The following is a 20,903-nucleotide window of genomic DNA, read 5'->3' as shown; positions in this document are numbered from 1 at the left end:
AATTGGTAAGGAGGGCAGGGTGGCGTGGTTAGCACTCGTTACCTGCTGGTATGCCCGCTTTGGGCTTCTTAGCTAACATGGCATCATTAGCTGCTCTGGGCTCAGAGAAGGAGGCTGTCCTGGTAGATTCTGGGGTCTAAAAGAAGAGAGACAGTGATGAGGTAGATGTGGGCATCCTGAAAACAAATTCAGTTTATTTATATAGCCCTTCTTACATCAGCTGATATCTCAAAGTACTGTACAGAAACCCAGCCTAAAACCCCAAACAGCAAGCAATGCAGGTGTAGAAGCACGGTGGCTAGGAAAAACTCCATAGAAAGGCCAAAACCTAGGAAGAAACCTAGAGAGGAACCAGGCTATGAGAGGTGGCCAGTCCTCTTCTGGCTGTGCCGGGTGGAGATTATAACAGAACATGGCCAAGATGTTCAACTGTTCATAAATGACCAGCATGGTCAAATAATAATAATCACAGTAGTTGTCGAGGGTGCAACAAGTCAGCACCTCAGGAGTAAATGTCAGTTGGCTTTTCATAACCGATCATTGAGAGTATCTCTACCGCTCCTGCTGTCTCTAGAGAGTTGAAAACAGCAGGTCTGGGACAGGTAGCACGTCCGGTGAACAGGTCAGGGTTCCATAGCAGCAGGCAGAACAGTTGAAACTGGAGCAGCAGCACGGCCAGGTGGACCGGAGACAGCAAGGAGTCATCATGCCAGGTAGTCCTGAGGCATGGTCCTAGGGCTCAGGTCCTCCGAGAGAGAAATAAAATAATTCTAAATAAATCAGTGTCACCAGAAAAGCACCCCGACACCACCTACTCCATGCTTCACGGTGGGGACAACATATGCGGAGATCATCCGTTCACCTACTCTGCGTCTCCAAGACACGGAGGTTGGAACCAAAAATCTCAAATTTGGACCAAAGGACAGATTCACCGGTCTAATGTCCATTGCTCGTGTTTCTTGGCCCAAGCAAGTCTCCTTCTTATTGGTGTCCTTCAGTAGTGGTTTCTTTGCAGCAATTTGACCATGAAGGCCTGATCCTCTGAACAGTTGATGTTGAGATGTGTCTGTTACGGTGTCTGTTACTTGAACGCCAATGAACTTATCCTCTGCAGCAGAGGTAACTCTGGGTCTTCCTTACCTGTGGCAGTCCTCATGAGAGCCAGTTATCATAGCGCTTGATGGTTTTTGCAACTTCACTTGAAGAAACTTTCATAGTTTCTTAAAATGTTCCAGATTAACTGACCATGTCTTAAAGTAACGGACTGTCGTTTCACTTTGCTTATTTTAGCTGTTCTTGCCATAATATGGACTTATATGGCTCTTCTGTATACCACCCCTATCTTGTCACAACAACTGATTAGCTCAAACACAAATGAGGAAATAAATTCCACAAATGAACTTTTAGCAAGGCACACCTGTTAATTTAAATGGATTTCAGGTGACTACCCCATGAAAGCTGGTTGTGAGAATGCCAAGAGTGCGCAAAGCTGTCTTCAAGGCAAAGGGTGGCTACTTTGAAGAATGTATTTAATTAACACTTCTTTGGTTACTACATGATTCCATGTGTTATTTCATAGTGTTGATGTCTTCACTATTATTCCACAAAGTAGAACAGTGTAAAAATAAACAAAAACCCTTGATTGGCTGGCTGACTGGCTGGAATACATGCATGCGTGCATGCATGCATACACACACTCCACTGCTTGACCAAAAAATAGATATTGGTAGAGCGAAAAGCTATCGACCAATTGGGGTCAGCTCTACATTGAACACAAAACGTACAGCGGAGTTGGTGCTGGAGTTGAGCAGGAAGTTGGCTGTGTGGGCGGCTACTGGAGGCTGGTTGGGGATTGGCTGGTGGCCCAGCGCCATGCCGACAATGGCCGTCATGTGGGTCTCTGTGCCGAAAACATAGATGGGGATACCGGTGGTCTTACCTATGGGAAAAAAATGGACATGGTTAACAAATATTTTGATTATTCTGAACAACTGTACAATAAAAAAGGAAACCTATTGATCAAATCTCCAGGTGTGAATTTCCCAAAAACAGAAATCGTTTTCATTGTCTACCAATGGAGTCAATTATCTTTAGTGCCAAAGATGGTCTTTATGTTTTAGTACACCCGGCAAACCTGGAACATTCGGCAAGTTTCACATATGTTTTTATTTATTTTTACTATTTTCTACATTGTAGAATAATAGTGAAGACATCAACACTATGAAATAACACGTGGTCATCATGTAGTAACCAAAAAAAGTGTTAAAACAAATACATTCTTCAAAGTAGCCACCCTTTGCCTTGACAGCTTTGCACACTTGGCATTCTCTCAACCAGCTCCATGAGCTAGTCACCTGGAATGCATTTCAATTAACAGGTGTGCCTTGTTAAAAGTTAATATTTGAATTGCTTTCCTTCTTAACCTCTGGGGTAGAGGGCAGTATTTACAAGTTTGGATGACAAACGTGCCCCAAGTAAACTGACTATTACCCAGGCCCAGACGCTAGGATATGTATGGTAGTATTGGATAGAAAACACTAACGTTTCTAAAACAGTTAAAATAATGCCTGTGAGTATAACAGAACTGATATGGCAGGCAAAACCCGGAGGACCAACCATCCAAAAAAAACAATTCAGCCTACCACTGTTTTCAATGGTTGTCATGTTTATTATGAGGTGAAAATCTCCCAGATTCCAGTTCCTAGGGCTTCCACTAGATGTCAACACTCTTCAGAAAGAGTTTCAGGCTTGTTTTTGGAAAAATTAACTAGAATTAGAAAAACTGGTTCCCATTTTGGCTGTAGTGATGTCATGCGCGGGGATGAGAGCGCGTTCTTTGTTGTTAATCTCCGGTAAAGACAATAACGATTCTCCGTCTTAAATGTTATTGTTTTTTTACATATTGGGGTAGCTGAGTTTGGATTATAAACGTTGTTTGACTTGGAGGAGTTTATTGGAAACGTTTGGCATGCATTTTGGAAGGAAACCAGCTAAACTGAGTTTTTGGGGATATAAAGAAGAACATTATCGAACAAAAGGACCATTTGTGATGTAGCTGGGACCTTTTGGAGTGCCAACAGAAGATCTTCAAAGGTAAGGCATTTATTATATGGCTATTTCTGACTTTCGTTGCACACCTGCCTGGTTGAAATATGTTTTTTTATGCTTTTGTATGCGGGGCGTCTGTCCTCAGATAATCACATGGTGTGCTTTCACCGTAAAGCCTTTTTGAAATCTGACACAGCGGCTGGATTAACAAGAAGTTAAGCTTTAATTTGATGTATGACACTTGTATTTTCATGAACGTTAAATATTTATATTTCTGTCATTTGAATTTTGCACTCTGCAATTTCACCGGATGTTGGCCAGGTGGGACGGCCCGTAAGAAGTTAATGTGTTTTAGCCAATCATTTGAGTTGTGACAAGGTGGGGGGGTATACAGGAGTTAGCCCTATTTGGTAAAATACCAAATTCCATATTAATGGCAAGAACAGCTCAAAAAGGCAAAGAGAAATGACAGTCCATTACTTTAAGACATGAAGGTCAGTCAATACGGAACATTTCAAGAACTTTTAACGTTTCTTCAATTGCAGTCGCAAAAATCATCGAGCGCCATGATGAAACTGACTCTCATGAGGACCGGCACAGGAATGCTGAAGAGGATAAGTTAATCAGTTACCAGCCTCAGAAATTGCAGGCCAAATAAATGCTTCAGAGTTCAACAGGCTAATCTCAACATCAACTGCTCAGAGGAGACTGCGTGAATCAGGCCTTCATGATCAAATTGCTGCAAAGAAACCACTACTAAAGGACACCAATAACAAGAAGAGACTTGAATGGGCCAAGAAACACGAGGAATGGACATTAGACCGGTGGAAATCTGTCTTTTGTTCTGATGTCCAAATGTGAGAATTTTGGTTCCAACCGCCAGGTTTTTGGGAGACGCAAAGTAGGTGAACAGATGATCTCTGCATGTGTGGTTCCCACCATGAAGCATGGAGGTGGTGGTGTGATGGTGCTTTTTTGGTGACACTGATTTATTTAGAATTCAAGGCACACTTAACCAGTATTGCTACCGCAGCATTCTGCAGCAATACGCCATGCCACCTGCTTTGCACTTTGTCCCATTATCAGTTTTTCAACAGGACAATGACGCAACACACATTCAGGTTGTGTAAGGGCTATTTGACCAAGAAGGTTCGTGATGAAGTGCTGCATCAGATGACCTGGCCTCCACAATCCCCCGACCTCAACCCAATGAAACGGTTTGGGATGAGTTGGACCGCAGAGTGAAGGAAAAGCAGCCAACGTTTGCTCAGCATATGTGGGAATCCCTTCAGGACTGTTGGAAAAGCATTCCAGGTAACTCTACTCTGGAAAGTACAGTGGGGCAAAAAAGGATTTAGTCAGCCACCAATTGTGCAAGTTCTGCCACTTAAAAAGATGAGGCCTGTAATTTTCATCATAGGTACACTTCAACTATGACAGACAAAATGAGGGAAAAATATCCAGAAAATCACATTGTAGGATTTTTAATGAATTTATTTGCAAATTATGGTGGAAAATAAGTATTTGGTCACCTACAAACAAGGAAGATTTCTGGCTCTCCCAGACCTGTAACTTCTTTAAGAGGCTCCTCTGTCCTCCACTTGTTACCTGTATGAATGGCATCTGTTTGAACTTGTTATCAGTATAAAAGACACCTGTTCACAACCTCAAACAGTCACACTCCAAACTCCACTATGGCTAAGACCAAAGAGCTGTCAAAGGACACCAGAAACAAAATTGTAGACCTGCACCAGGCTGGGAAGACTGAATCTGCAATGGGCAGCGGGCAGCGGTTCATGTGCAAAGTATATGATTAGCAAGAAGTTAATTTCTGTGTAACAAGCCGCCATATGCTGTCAGTCCGCTAGGGACCTTATTCTCATGTATTAAGTGTGTATGTTTGTGATATTATTTAGTTAGTAAATAAACCAATTTGTGTAGTACTGAATCATAAGTTTGGGGTTTTTGCAGATTCAAGGTTATGACTGTTCAGAATGATAAGACGTAATCATTAATACATGGACTGATATGGATGTGATAGGTAAAGACCTTTAGAGTTTAATTCGGAAGATGGTAACTGAACAACGGCTCTCAATCATTGTTACATGATTCATTTAAAATCGGGTAACAATTACAACAAAGTTAGTTGATTCGATAAATAGATCAGATTAATAAAAGTAAGTCACGACACAGGTCTTGCTGTGGATTTTCAAGTAGATTTAAGTCAAAACTGCAACTGGGTCACTCAGGAACGTTCACTGTCTTCTTGGTAAGGAATTCTAGTGTAGATTTGGCTTTGTGTTTTAGGTTCTTGTCCTGCTGAAAGGTGAATTCATCTCCCACTGTCTGGTGGAAAGTAGACTGAACCAGGTTTTCCTCTAGGATTTTGCCTGTGCTTAGCTCCATTTCATTTATTTTTTATTCTGAAAAACTCCAGTCCTTAAAGATTACAAGCAGAACCATAACATGATGCTGCCATGACTATGCTTGAAAATATGGAGAGTGGTACTCCGTAATGTGTTGTATTTGCCCCAAATATAACTTGTTGTATTCAGGCCAAAAAGTTAATGGCATCTATTGGTATATTTTTATTCTGCACAGGCTTCCTGCTTTTCACTCAGTCAATTAGGTTAGTATTAATTAATAACTTCACCATGCTCAAAGGTGTATTCAAAGTCTGCTTTTTTTTTTTTTTTACCCATTTAACAATAAATGCCCTTTTCTGCGAGGCATTGGAATAATGTCCCTGATTTTTGTGGTTGAATCTGTGTTTGAAATTCCCTGGACCTGACAGCTAATTGTATGTGTGGTGTACAGAGCTGAGGTAGTCATTCAAAATTCATGTTATACAGTATTATTGCACACAGAGTCCATGCAGCTTATTATGTAACTCGTCAAGCACATTTTTACTCCTGAACTTATTTAGCATTGCCATAACAAAAGGGTTGAATACTTATTGACTCAAAACATTTCAGATAATAATTTCTGAATTTGTAAACAATTCATAAAAACAATTACTCGTACATTATGGGGCCTTTGTGTGTAGGCCAGTGACCAAAAATCTCAATTGAATCCATTAAAGACTAACACAATAAAATGTGGATTAAGTCAAGGAGTGTGATTACTTTCTGAAGGCACTGTATGACCAGTGGTAGGGTTATCAGGCCACACTTCTACATTATTTATTATGCCCCCAAATCGCCTTATCACATCTGATGGTTTCTGCCATATTGCTTTCAACTGAGTGGCACCATCGCTTCAACTAAGGTCTGTCCTAAATAGCACCCTATGGGCCCCGATCCCGGTGCAATCCGGGATGCAGTCAGGGACAGTCGTCTCAGATCAGAGAATTGGAGTAAACGTTGGCAGAAGGGAGGAGTGGTACAATTGCCATGTTTCAATTACTTTTCCTTTTCCCCAAGTGTGTACTCGTTCACTCCACCTCATGCATTTCAAAGCATTGGATTGATACAAGAATGGCTGGAGGGAGCTACCACCATATTCAAAATACCAGTCCATTCCTTTTAAATCCATAACAGGGAGTGTACTAGTGCACACTTCGGGAAGTAGGGTAGAGAATTGGAATGTTGCCAACTCGTTGCAGCCTGGACTCACCGACTTCTCCCATCACTCTCAGGCCCTCCTGGTAGTTGGGGCCGCCGCGACGCACAAAGATGGTGACTCCGTTCTCCTTCAGGGGTCCCTGGTAGTCTTTGATAGCCCTGACGATGCCCTAGGGGTGATCAAAGGAGAGCACAGTATGGTAAAATGTATGGATAGACATGCCTTGTTCAAAGCATGGGATTAATGGCAGGCACAATGGCTAAGGCTGGACAAAATCTGCAGGATGTCTTTTCTAAATCTGTCCTTATTGAATTTATATAATTATATACATAATTTTAATATATGAAACTGCAGCATGTTATATCATGTTTAGTGGCATTATTTGGTTTGATTGAATAGATTCTAAATGTTAGAATTTTGCCAGGAAGACTAGGCATCAGCTCATGTGTATCCAAATAGAGAACCACTGTGTCCGAAAAATGATCTTACCTACTAATTTTTAAAACCTACTGTGTACTAATCATGCTATATATATGTACGGTTTAATATAAAAGTATGCATTCATTAACAAATAAACATACTAGGCTCACCCATACTAAGAAAGCATCATCTAATGTTCAAACGTGTTGTTTCCCGCCATTCGTTCATTATGCAACAGCCCATCCTCTTATGACAAATGGGTCTGAAAAGATGCACCTCTTCCTTAATAGAGTATGCAGCAAATACAGATGAAGACTAAATGAGTACACTACATGACCAAAAGTACGTGGACACCTGCTCAAAATCTCGTTCCAAAATCATGGGCATTAATATGGAGTTGGTCCCCCCTTTGCTGCTATAACAGCCTCCACTCTTCTGGGAAGGTTTACTACTGTACTAGATGTTCAAACATTGCTGCGTAGACTTGCTTCCATTCTGCCACAAGAGCATTAGTGAGGCACTGATGTTGGGCAATTAGGCTTGGCTCGCAGTCGGTGTTACAATCCACCCCAAAGGTGTTCAATGAGGATGAGTTCAGGGCTCTGTGAAAAGGCCAATCAAATTCTTCCACACCGATTTCAAAAAAACATTTCTGTATGGACCTCGCTTAGTGCACGGGGGCATTGTCATGCTAAAACAGGAAAGCATCTTCCCCAAACTGTAACCACAAAGTTGGAAGCACATAGTCTAGAATGTCATTGTATGCTGTAACGTTAAGATTTCCCTTCACTGGAATTAAGGGGCCTAGCCCCAACCATCAAAAACAGCCCCAGACCATTACTCCTCCTCCAAACTTTAGTTGGCACTGTGCATTCAGGCAGGTAGCGTTCTCCTGGCATCCTCCAAACCCAGTCTGTGGGACTGCCAGATGGTGAAGCGTGCTTCATCAGCCCAGAGAACACGTTTCCACTGCTCCAGAGCCCAATGGTGGCGAGCTTTACACTACTCCAGCCAATGCTTGGTAATCTTAGGCTGGTGTGTGGCTGCTCGACCATGGAAACCCATTTCATGAAGCTCCCGACAAACAGTTCTTGTGCTGATGTTGCTTCTAGAGGCAATTTGGAACTCAGTAGTGAGTGTTGCAACCGAGGACAGGCAATTTTCAGCACTCGGCGGTTCCGTTCTGTGAGCTTGTGCAGCCTACCGCTTCGCTGCTGCGCAGTTGTCGCTCCTAGACATTCCCACTTCACAATAACAGCACTCAGTTGACCGGGGAAGCTGTAGCAGGGCAGAATTTTGATGACCTGACCTTGTTGGAAAGGTGGCATCCTATGATGCCACGTTGAAAGTCACTGAGGTCTTCAGTAAGGCCATTCTATTGCCAATGTTTGTTTATGGAGATTGCATGACTGCTTTATTTTATACACCTGTCAGCAACAGGTGTGGCTTAAATAGCATAATCCACGAATTTGAAGGGGGGAGGGTCCACATACTTTGGTATATATAGAGTATGACATTCTGGCATTTAAAGCACTCTCAATGTTAGACATTTTACTATTTAGAACGCGAGTAGAGGTATTTAGACAAGGCCAATAAATATATTTTATTACAAATTACATTCAAGGGACTCATGCACATTCTGCACTCAGATTATGTCTGGCCCTATCAATGACACAGCACTAGGGGAAGACCGTGTTTGGGCACCTTACTTTGAACGTGGCCGCCACGTTTGTGAAGTTAGCTATGCTTCCTCCGATGATCAGCACTTTCCCTGGCGAGGCAAAGATAGAAATGTGTTAGTATTAATGCTGAGACTTCATGTAACAACAACTAGTTTGACAATGCGGTAACACACTAAGAATTGAGCATGTGATAGAACTTAGTGTTGCACGGCGTTAAATAGTCCCAACCAATGGAATTCGTCTGTGTCCAAAAGTAATTTAAGTGTAACTAGTAAAACATTGTTTTATTTTTTTAAGTCAACACATATTGCTTCACATTTATTGATGAAGATTAATAAATGAATTAAGAAGATCCAACTCGGATCAAAACGTTGGAATAGAGGCAGTACAGGAGTAATACAGTCTGTGGGACTTCTTGCTTCTACGTGCATTGTTTATGATATAGCCCAAATGTAATATGAGCTGACGATGCCAACGTTGATTTCAAAACTATAAGAGGTGCAAGTGGGCAACCCTGGCGAGTTCCCAGGTGTAGGGTGAAGTTGACACTAGACGTTGATCTTGGGTCAGTTATAAGCTTAACCATTAGTAGGAAAATGCATATTTGGGGTTGGGGAAGCTGAGCAAGTGCCCACCTTCGTGGTGCTTCTCTCTGGTCATAAGTGAGAGGATGGTCTTGGCGTAGTCGTAGGTCTGTTGCTCGCTGGGCGCTCCCGAATACTCCCCGTAGTTGGCCAGCTCATCCACTCCACCCAGGTCACAGATGGTGTCACTACGTTCGAGGGGACAGGGGTCAGAGTCAAGGACAAGTGGTTGCCTCCCAAACGGCTCCCTATTGCCTTTACAGTACACAAACTTTGACCAGTGCCCATAGAGTAGTGCACTAGGTGTAACTCAGGTGTAACTCAGGCAGTTGTAACACGTGTTCTGCCACTGCTAGGACGATCAGCTGTCCGCCCTGTCTCCCTGTAGTGCTGTCTTAGGCGTCTCACAGTACGGACATTGCAATTTATTTCCCTGGCCACATCTGCAGTCCTCATGCCCCCTTGCAGCATGCCTATAGCACATTCACGCAGATGAGTAGGGATCTTGGGCATCTTTCCTCTGATGTTTTTTAGAGTCAGTAGAATGGCCTCTTCAGTGTCCTAAGTTTTATTAACTGTGACCTTAGTTGCCCACCATCTGTAAGCTCTTAGTGTCTTAATGACCGTTCCACAGGTGCATGTTCATTAATTGTTTATGGTTCATTAAACAAGCATGGGAAATGGTGTTTAAACCCTTTAAAATGAAGATCTGTGAAGTTATTTGGATTTTTACGAATTATCTTTGATAGACAGGGTCCTGAAAAAAGTTTCTTTTTTTGCCGAGTTGATTTATGGGACAGTTTGGCTCGACAATTAGGTAGTGGGCAGAAGCCAAGAAATTTGAAGTTGAACGAGCTTATTTTTTGTATACTTGACTGAACAATTCTTATGATGACTATAAAAGTTTGACACCAATTCTTCCACTCATAAAAAGATTAAGTGTCTGCCCAGGTAAATGTGGAACTGCCAAACTTGGAACCAACCAGAACTTCCATACATACTCCTCGTGATGAAGGAAGCAAATGTCCTGCTTCTATCTACAATGTGTAAACAGCCTGTTGTGAGAACGCAAGCTGCTGTCTGATGACGAGGATCAGATATAGCTAGCTATAAGTAAATATCTGTTTGAGTACACTTCAAATATAGAAGTGCACTTTAGAGGTAACTGACCATTTTGCCAATATATTGAAAGCTAGCCAAAGTCACAGTTTGCGTAACCAACTACTGTAAATGTCAATGTGTTTCACTAGCAATCTGTCAGTGAAAAAAAAAAGTTAATCATGTTTTGGCGTCTCATTTCAAGTAACTAGCAGCAGGCTTGAAAACATTCAAATACTTTTCTTATAAACACAATTAAAAGCATGTGTGTGTGTGTCATGTAAGCGAGAATAGAGTTAAAACAGCTGCATAGGAATATTAGCCACTATATATGGCATAGCCTACATATTAGGCATAAATTGCAATACATGAATTCTCAAATAGCAGCTGCTCAATACCATGGTAGGCATGCATAATGTTGGATGCATTGGAATTTAAGATATGTAGAATGTTAGAGTGTGTAGGACTGTAGAAAAAGCAGTTGGGAAATGTTTGTTCAGTGAATGTGAGTATATTTAGGTGGTTTGAATGATTAGCTTTCCTATTAATCTTCTAAAAGCTGATGTGCCAAAATCTGGCCAATCCATTCATTGTTCTACTAACTATGACAGAGTGTTGGACATGTTTTCCATAATATACGTTTCATGCATATACATTCGAACAAAGTACACCATCACCAATAATTTGTGTTTACCATTTATTGAGTACAGAGATAAATAGCAAAGGTGCCTCAGGTAGTTTAAGTATCTAAATGCTGTCCATTCGGAAAGTTCAGACCCCTTGACTTAATCCACATCACAACCTTGCTCTAAAAATGGATTAACCCCCCCCCCCCAAAAAATAAAATACAAAAATAAAATATATATTTTTGATATACATATTTTTGATATACATATTTTTGATATACATACAAAAATATATATTTTACATTTAGATGCCAGGTCGCAATTGTAAATGAGAACTTGCCTACCTGGTTAAATAAAGGTGAAATAAAAAATAAAAAGTATTTAGACCAATTTAGTCCGTATTTTATTGAAGCACCTTTGACATACCTGCAGTTGGGGAGTTTCTGCTGCTGAAAACCATCCCCGCAGCACGATATTGCCACCACCATGCTTCACGGTAGGGATGGTGTCACGTTTCCTACAAACGTGACACTTGGCATTCAGACCCAAAGAGTTCTATCTTGGTTTCATCAGACCAGAGAATCCTGTTTCTCATGGTCTGAGAGTCCGTTAGGTGCCTTTGAACAAACTTCAGGCGGGCTGTCATGTTCCTTTTGAGGAGTGGCTTTCTTTTGGCCACTCTACCATAAAAGGCTTAATTGGGGGAGTGCTGCAGAACAGCAGCACTCTAGAACATAGTTCTAGAGTTCTGAAAAGCAGAACTCTGTCAGAGTGACCATCGGGTCTTTGTCACCTCCCTGACCAAGGCACTTCTCTCCCAATTGCTCAGTTTGGCCGGGCGTCTAGCTCTAAGAAGAGTCTTGGTGGTTCCAATCTTCTTTCATTAAAGAATGATGGAGGCCACTGTGTTCTTCGGGACCTTCAATGAGGCAGACATTTATTGGTACGCTCTCCAGATTTGTGCAGCGACAATCTTGTCTGAGCTCTACAGACAACTCCTTCGACCTCATGGCTTGGTTTTTGTTCTAACATGCAATGTCAACTGTGGCGCCGACAGAGATGGCCGCCTCGCTTCGCGTTCCTAGGAAACTATGCAGTTTTTTGTTGTTTTTTACGTGTTATTTCTTACATTAGTACCCCAGGTCATCTTAGGTTTCATTACATACAGCCGAGAAGAACTACTGTATATAAGATCAGCGTCAACTCACCATCAGTACGACCAAGAATATGTTTTTCGCGACGCGGATCCTGTGTTCTGCCTTACAAAACAGGACAACGGAATGGATCGCATGCAGCGACCCCAAAAAACGACTCCGAAAAAGAGGGAAACGTAGCGGTCTTCTGGTCAGACTACGGAGACGGGCACATCGTGCCCCACTTCCTAGCATTCTTCTTGCCAATGTCCAGTCTCTTGACAACGAGGTTGATGAAATCCGAGCAAGGGTAGCATTCCAGAGGGACATCAGAGACTAACGTTCTGTGCTTCACGGAAACATGGCTCACTGGAGAGAAGCTATCCGAAGCGGTGCAGCCAACGGGTTTCTCAACGCATCGCGCCGACAGAAACAAACTCCTTTCTGGTAAGAAGAGGGGTGGGGGTGTATGCCTTATGGCTAACGAGGCATGGTGCGATGAAAGAAACATACTGGAACTCAAATCCTTCTGTTCACCTGATTTAGAATTCCTCACAATCAAATGTAGACCGCATTACCTACCAAGAGAATTCTCTTCGATTATAATCACAGCCGTATATATCCCCCCCCAAGCAGACACATCGATGGCTCTGAACGAACTTTATTTAACTCTTTGCAAACTGGAAACCATTTATCCGGAGGCTGCATTCATCGTTGTTGGGGATTTTAACAAGGCTAATCTGAAAACAAGACTCCCTAAATTGTATCAGCATATCGATTGCGCAACCAGGGGCGGAAAAACCTTGCATCACTGTTACTCTAACTTCCGCGACGCATATAAGGCCCTGCCCCGCCCCCCTTTCGGAAAAGCTGACCACGACTCCATTTTGCTGATACCTGCCTACAGACAAAAGCTAAAAAAAGAAGCTCCCACGCTGAGGTCTGTCCAACGCTGGTCCGACCAAGCTGACTCCACACTCCAAGACTGCTTCCATCACGTGGACTGGGACATGTTTCGTATTGCGTCAAATAACAACATTGACGAATACGCTGATTCGTTCCCATAGCAACGATTAAAACATTCCCTAACCAGAAACCTTGGATTGATGGCAGCATTCGTGTGAAACTGAAGGCGCGAACCACTGCTTTCAATCAGGGCAAGGTGTCTGGCAACATGACTGAATACAAACAATGCAGCTATTCCCTCCGTAAGGCTATCAAACAAGCTAAGCGTCAGTACAGAGACAAAGTAGAATCCCAATTCAACGGCTCAGACACAAGAGGCATGTGGCAGGGTCTACAGTCAATCACGGACTACAGGAAGAAATCCAGCCCAGTCACGGACCAGGATGTCTTGCTCCCAGGCAGACTAAATAACTTTTTTGCCCGCTTTGAGGACAATACAGTGCCACTGACACTGCCTGCAACGGAAAAATGCGGTCTCTCCTTCACTGCAGCCGAGGTGAGTAAAACATTTAAACGTGTTAACCCTCGCAAGGCTGCAGGCCCAGCCGCGCCCTCAGAGCATGAGCAGACCAGCTGGCTGGTGTGTTTACGGACATATTCAATCAATCCCTATACCAGTCTGCTGTTCCCACATGCTTCAAGAGGGCCACCATCGTTCCTGTTCCCAAGAAAGCTAAGGTAACTGAGCTAAACGACTACCGCCCCGTAGCACTCACTTCCGTCATCATGAAGTGCTTTGAGAGACTAGTCAAGGACCATATCACCTCCACCCTACCTGACACCCTAGACCCACTCCAATTTGCTTACCGCTCAAATAGGTCCACAGACGATGCAATCTCAACCACACTGCACACTGCCCTAACCCATCTGGACAAGAGGAATACCTATGTGAGAATGCTGTTCATCGACTACAGCTCGGCATTCAACACCATAGTACCCTCCAAGCTCGTCATCAAGCTCGAGACCCTGGGTCTCGACCCCGCCCTGTGCAACTGGGTTCTGGACTTCCTGACGGGCCGCCCCCAGGTGGTGAGGGTAGGTAACAACATCTCCTCCCCGCTGATCCTCAACACTGGGGCCCCACAAGGGTGCGTTCTGAGCCCTCTCCTGTTCACCCACGACTGCGTGGCCACACACGCCTCCAACTCAATCATCAATTTTGCGGACGACACAACAGTGGTAGGCTTGATTACCAACAACGATGAGACGGCCTACAGGGAGGAGGTGAGGGCCCTCGGAGTGTGGTGTCAGGAAAATAACCTCACACTCAACAAAACTAAGGAGATGATAGTGGACTTCAGGAAACAGCAGAGGGAACACCCCCCTATCCACATCGATGGAACAGTAGTGGAGAGAGTAGCAAGTTAAGTTCCTCGGCATACACATCACAGACAAACTGAATTGGTCCACTCACACAGACAGCATCGTGAAGAAGGCGCAGCAGCGCCTCTTCAACCTCAGGAGGCTGAAGAAATTCGGCTTGTCACCAAAAGCACTCACAAACTTCTACAGAGGCACAATCGAGAGCATCCTGGCGGGCTGTATCACCGCCTGGTACGGCAACTGCTCCGCCCTCAACCGCAAGGCTCTCCAGAGGGTAGTGAGGTCTGCACAACGCATCATCGGGGGCAAACTACCTGCCCTCCAGGACACCTACACCACCCGATGTTACAGGAAGGCCATAAAGATCATCAAGGACATCTACCACCCGAGCCACTGCCTGTTCACCCGCCTATCATCCAGAAGGCGAGGTCAGTACAGGTGCATCAAAGCTGGGACCGAGAGACTGAAAAACAGCTTCTATCTCAAGGCCATCAGACTGTTAAACAGCCACCATTAACATTGAGTGGCTGCTGCCTACACACTGACACTGACTCAACTCCAGCCACTTTAATAATGGGAATTGATGGGAAATGATGTAAATATATCACTAGCCACTTTAAACAATGCTACCTTATATAATGTTACTTACCCTACATTATTCATCTCATATGCATATGTATATACTGTACTCATCATCGACTGCATCCTTATGTAATACATGTCTCACTAGCCACTTTAACTATGCCACTTTGTTTACATACTCATCTCATATGTATATACTGTACTCAGTTTTGATAATGTAATAGGAAATAAAAACTCCCAAAAGAAACACTGATCCCAGGTCATTTAATGGGGATCTAAAAACTCCTAGGGGAAAACCTGATCCCAGATCATTTAATGGGATTTTAAAACTCCTAGAGGAAACACTGATCCCAGGTCATTTAATGGGGATCTAAAAACTTCTAGGGGAAAACCTGATCCCAGATCATTTAATGGGGATTAAAAACTCCTTTAGGGTTACAACTGATCCCAGGTCATTTAAAGGGGTCTTTACAGAACATGTAGGTCACTAAGACTACAATCCCTTTAATTAAAGCTCCATAGAACTCAGAAAGGACATGATCTTCCCCAGCGTGGACAATACCGGTCCTCTCACAGTACTTCATTCCATTCTGTGTCTGCCAAACCATTTCCACCAACCACAGTCAAGCATTAGAGTAGAGAGAACACAATGAAAAAGTCTAAAGAGTTTAATCTCCAAATACCAATATTAGGCTTAAAAAAAACACAAAAAAACAAGGAAAACGAAACTTCTCAAATTGAAGACTTATTTTCAGTGGTGACCCGTTGCCCCGACATACTCAGTGGCCAGTTTATTAGGTACACGCACAAAAAATGGTTCACGAAAATGGTTTGCTCCTACAGACAGTGAGGCACGTGGTCGTGGCTTCCTATATAAAGCAGGCAGACAGGCATCCAGGCATTCAGTTACTGTTCCATTGAATGTTAATTTGAATGGGGGGGCGAAAACGAGCGACCGAAGCGACCTCGAAGTGCGGTGTGATTGTTGGCGCGTCGGTTCCAGAATCTCAGAAACGTCCAGCCTCCTGGGCTGTTCGTGTACAACAGTGTCTAGGGTTTACAGAGAACGGTGCGACGAACGAAATACAGCCAGTCAACGGCAGCTTGTCGGTGAAAGAGGTCGAGGAGAATCGGCAAGAACGGTGTGAGCTGACAGGCGGGCCACAAACGGAAAAAAAATAACAGAACATCGGCGTGCAGAACGGCATCTCGGAACGCACAACTCGTCGGTCCTCGGTCACGGATTGGCAATGTTTTATTTACCTTTATTTAACCAGGCAAGTCAGTTAAGAACAAATTCTTATTTTCAATGACAGCCTAGGAACAGTGGGTTAACTGCCTGTTCATGGGCAGAACGACAGATTTTGTACCTTGTCAGCTCGGGGATTTGAACTTGCAACCTTCTGGTTACTGGTCCAATGCTCTAACCACTAGGCTACCCTGCCGCCTCTACACTCTAACCACTAGGCTACCCTGCCCCCTCTACACTCTAACCACTAGGCTACCCTGCCGCCTCTACACTCTAACCACTAGGCTACCCTGCCGCCTCTACACTCTAACCACTAGGCTACCCTGCCGCCTCTACACTCTATTGTAAAGTGGCTGTTCCACTGGATGTCAGAAGGTGAATTCACCAATTTGTAAGTCGCTCTGGATAAGAGCGTCTGCTAAATGACTTAAATGTACTCGATACCATCTACTGTATCTTGCTTATGCTGCTCTGTACCATCACTCATTCATATATCCTTATGTACATATTCTTTATCCCCTTACACTGTGTATAAGACAGTAGATTAGGAATTGTTAGATTACTTGTTGGTTATTACTGCATTGTCGGAACTAGAAGCACAAGCATTTCGCTACACTCGCATTAACATCTGCTAACCATGTGTATGTGACAAATAAAATTTGATTTACCTTGTGTAGAAGTGAGTGCATTTTCAAATCATGTCCAATCAATTGAAGTCACCACAGGTGGCCTCCAATCAAGACACATCAAGGATGATCAACGCAAACAGGATGCACCGGAGCTCAATTTTGAGTCACAAAGCAAAGGTCTGAATACTTATGTAAATAAAAATGTATGTTTTTATTTAATTTATACATTTGCAAAAACATCTAAAAACCTGTTTTTGCTTCGTCATTATAGGTTACTGTGTGTAGACAGATGAGAAAAAAAAAACATTTAATCCATTTTAGAATAAGCCTGTAACTTCAATGTGGAAAAAGGGAATGGTCTAAATACTTTCTGAATGCACTGTACAGTGTAACCTGCCAATCAATGTATATCAAATGCCGGGGAGGGCACAATCTTACAATGGTGCAGTCCAGAAATTAGCTTTAACATCTATGCCAAAAGCCTGGGCGTCTGATGGAGACTGTAGAACTGTCATCAACCCATGTTTCAGTAATCTCCCTTCTCTCAAGGAGCATGTGTGCGCCCAGGCCCCATATACGCGTTTCGAAAGGAGGGTCTGCTAAATGACTAAAATGTCAAATGAAAGGATCCCACCCAGGTCACCAATGTAGCGGACCGATGTAGACAGACAAGTGCCTTAGCAGAATGCAATCTTAAGCTTGCGTGATCCAGAGATGAGAACTCTACCATCTATGGCAAAAGACTGGGACAACACAATTCTGGGAATCCTCCAACAGTATGTTACAAATGTTAAATAATTTGGTTGTCACCTGTATGGTAGGAAAATTACAAGAATATGTTTTACTGTTTATGCATCAAATAGCTTTGATGAGTACTCTCATCTGTGTCAGCAGGACTGAGTTGGGCCTCTGCGCTAGCAATTTATTTGTGATGGCTTGGTGATAAAACCTATACCCTGCATTCCATAGAATGAGTTGGTATTTGTATACTGTGAAGTACCAGGAAGATGTCTCTGGTGTGGACAGCTGATTGGAGGAACCTTGTCTTAGGGGTCAAACCCTGATTTCTATACAAATGGAACAGTCTTCTATCTGATATCTGGCTGGGGGATACTCCTTTCTCACATACAAATCCTTACCTTTTGACCTATTCCAGACATCTGTTGTTTGTCACGTATTCAGGAGGATATGCTTTAACTATAAAATACTGTGGCTCAATTCTGCTCGTTGAGCTCACGGCATCACACTTCGGAGTGTGGGATCAACCAGCATAGTTATTGAAATGATCAACATTAAATAAAGTTTATTATAATTTCAAACAGTCTCCCCTTTGAATCAGAAATATTACACGACACCTGTTAAACTGATTCTACATTGAGTTTAGTCTTCAAAGTGCTTCAAGAAGCACATTTATTTGCAGTTCTTCAACAAAGACAAGACAGGCAAACCCATATGTGGTCTCAATGTCTAAATAGTCATGCAGGCCTAGTTCAAACAGCGGTAGGATGGTTCTCCTCACAGCCCATGCTTGGTGAATATCACTTGGTTGATCTCTGAAAAGAGACACAGTAGAGCTGAATAGAACATGAGACAAATTGGAGAGACGAGAATTAATAAAATAAATCACTGCAAAGGAATGTAAGAGCTTGTAAGTAATCATTTCATTTTAAGGTCTACACCTGTTGTATTTGGTACACTTGACAAATAAAATTCGATTTGTAGTTTGTGAGCTACAAAATGACCATCCTGACAGTCCGAGTCAGGATGCTCTGCCACCAACTATTGACAGGGACAATGAGACATTTCTTATTTGTCAGTAAGAATAAAATTAGTGGGTTCTGCCTTGACTATTATATTTACACTACTTGCCTTAAATGATTAATAAACTGATAAAACACTCCTTGTCCCAGAATGATATGCTAGTGATATTTTCTCCTGCTAGCTAGCAACAGATCTACTTGTTGTAAGTCGCTAGGAAACTACCAAGCTCGCTCCAATAGTAAGGTTGCTGTGTTTTAAGTTGAGTAATTTTACAGCTTGCATAGATATCACATTTCTATAACTAAATAAGTTAGATTACAAAAAAAATACTTAACCTGATAGCAGTTGGTCAGACAGATCTTTTAAGATGTCACCAGCTGTCTACAACCTCAGATATGTTTAATGTGATTTGTAGACGTGATCAGCAGAGATCGTACCATGGATAGTACACAAGTTTTGATTGGTTTACAGTTTAGTACTCGGCGGTGTTTGCCTGTCCAGCTAAGGAACAAAAGTATTTTGAAAAATGTGCACAAATTGAGATAGCCAACAATTGGAAATGTGTTCAGAAGAAACTCATCCAGCTCATCCTTCAACAGAGATAATTTCAAAAACTAAAGCAGATAGCTTGCACCACCTAAATGACAGGCATGGAGTTGGCAGGAACACAAACAGATCTGGGACTAGGCTCGGAACTTCGGGAAAGTTTCCGGAATTTTGCAAGCCTACCTGTAGACTACGGAGGCTCCTCCACCTGCCACCATTGTCCAGATCCTTCCCAGGGGGTTCAGGATGGTGAGCTTCAGACTGGCCCCGCTCTTGGCATCCAAATCCGCGATGTAAGCCTCCTAGAATTGGTAGACAAGGATGTGTCACTAAGGCATATACTCTATCTGAGGGTAGCAAAAAAATCATAGTCACAGGTTAATTACCACACAAATCTATACAAGTTGTTAGTTCCATGGATTGAAAGTTCTCATGAAAAGAAAATGGATAACATTTATTTCAATTGAATACTGGACAGCCCGAGCCATTGGCCTGGAGAAACAAGAAAAACCATTAGCTTAGAGAACTGTCAGGCATTTCTGCGGCCATATGTTGATAGAGGAAAAGTGTTAATTGAATGATTAGAATATCCCACCCTGAAACATATGGAAATGATTAGAATGTATGAAATCATAATCAACAAATGTGTAGTCCTCGTCAGAATTAGGGTAAAACAATATGCCTTTATGGTATTCTAAACACACCGTCTCAGCTTGGTGCCGACCTGACTAGAGATTTGGGAGAGACCGGGGAGTACGTCTCAAGGACAAAGTCACTATCTGTCGGCTGGGAAGTGAGACAGACAGTGTGTGCGTAGCAGGACATGTGTGCATGTGTTTGTGTGCATGTGTGTGCGTATGTTTGTGTGTATGTGTGGGCGTGAGAAGTCGGTATAAAATTAGCTGATTTGTATTCTTGACTTCAGAACGTTCCGTGAATAAACATTTGACCATTTAGCTTGGCTCCGTCTGTTTCATTCATTCAATCTTAAAAATACAAAACAGAGTAATATAATTAAATTGGGTGATGTACCTGGAGAATATAATTCTCCTATAATATGTACAATATCAAGCTTCTCATAGTAGGGATGGAAATCTAGGATCAGGTCCTCACTGTCCATGTAATATTATTCATTGTGGTCCAAAAGGCAAAACTGATCCTAAAATCATCACTCCTACCCTGAGACTCTTGATTTATACACTAAAGTATGTGGACACCCCTTCAAATTAGTGGAATCGGCTATTTCAACCACACCCATTGCTGAAAGGTGTATAAAATCGAATACACAGCCATGCAATCTCCATAGACAAAGATTGGCAGTAGAATGGCCTTCTGAAGAGCTCCGTGACATTCAACATGACACTGTCATAGGATGCCACCTATCCAACAAGTCAGTTCGTCAGATTTCTGCCCTCCTCGAGTAGCCCCAGTCAACTTTAAGTGCTTTTATCATGGCGTGAAAATGTCTGCGCAACAATGGCTCAGCCGAAAAGTGGTAAGCCACACAAGAGTACAGAATGGGACCGCCGAGCACTGAAGCATATAGCGCGTAACAATTATCTGTCCTCAGTTGCAACACTCACTACCAAGCATCGGGAGCTGCATGAAATGGGTTTTCATGGCAGAGCAGGTGCACGGAAACCCACAAAAGCACAGGATCACCATGCGCAAGCGTGAGCTGGAGAGGTGTAA

The 20,903-nt window shown here is 42.8% G+C and overlaps 1 protein-coding gene across 5 annotated transcripts in view; it reads right to left on the bottom strand.

The window, feature by feature from the left end:
- Positions 1 to 20,903, bottom strand: part of LOC135524027 (ATP-citrate synthase) — a 147,111-nt gene that overhangs the window by 92,890 nt on the left and 33,318 nt on the right. For all 5 annotated transcript variants that reach the window (XM_064951153.1, XM_064951151.1, XM_064951148.1 and 2 more), the window contains 6 exons: positions 19,395 to 19,513; positions 9,350 to 9,486; positions 8,742 to 8,803; positions 6,664 to 6,781; positions 1,785 to 1,939; positions 43 to 136 (listed from right to left, as the gene is read on the bottom strand). In XM_064951153.1, coding sequence (XP_064807225.1) covers positions 43 to 136; positions 1,785 to 1,939; positions 6,664 to 6,781; positions 8,742 to 8,803; positions 9,350 to 9,486; positions 19,395 to 19,513 — 685 coding nt within the window. The remainder of the gene's footprint in view (positions 1 to 42; positions 137 to 1,784; positions 1,940 to 6,663; positions 6,782 to 8,741; positions 8,804 to 9,349; positions 9,487 to 19,394; positions 19,514 to 20,903) is intronic.

The sequence above is a fragment of the Oncorhynchus masou genome, chromosome 31 (assembly GCF_036934945.1).
Source record: "Oncorhynchus masou masou isolate Uvic2021 chromosome 31, UVic_Omas_1.1, whole genome shotgun sequence".
NCBI classification, from domain to species: Eukaryota; Metazoa; Chordata; class Actinopteri; order Salmoniformes; family Salmonidae; genus Oncorhynchus; species Oncorhynchus masou.
This window is presented reverse-complemented; position numbering and strand designations above follow the sequence as displayed.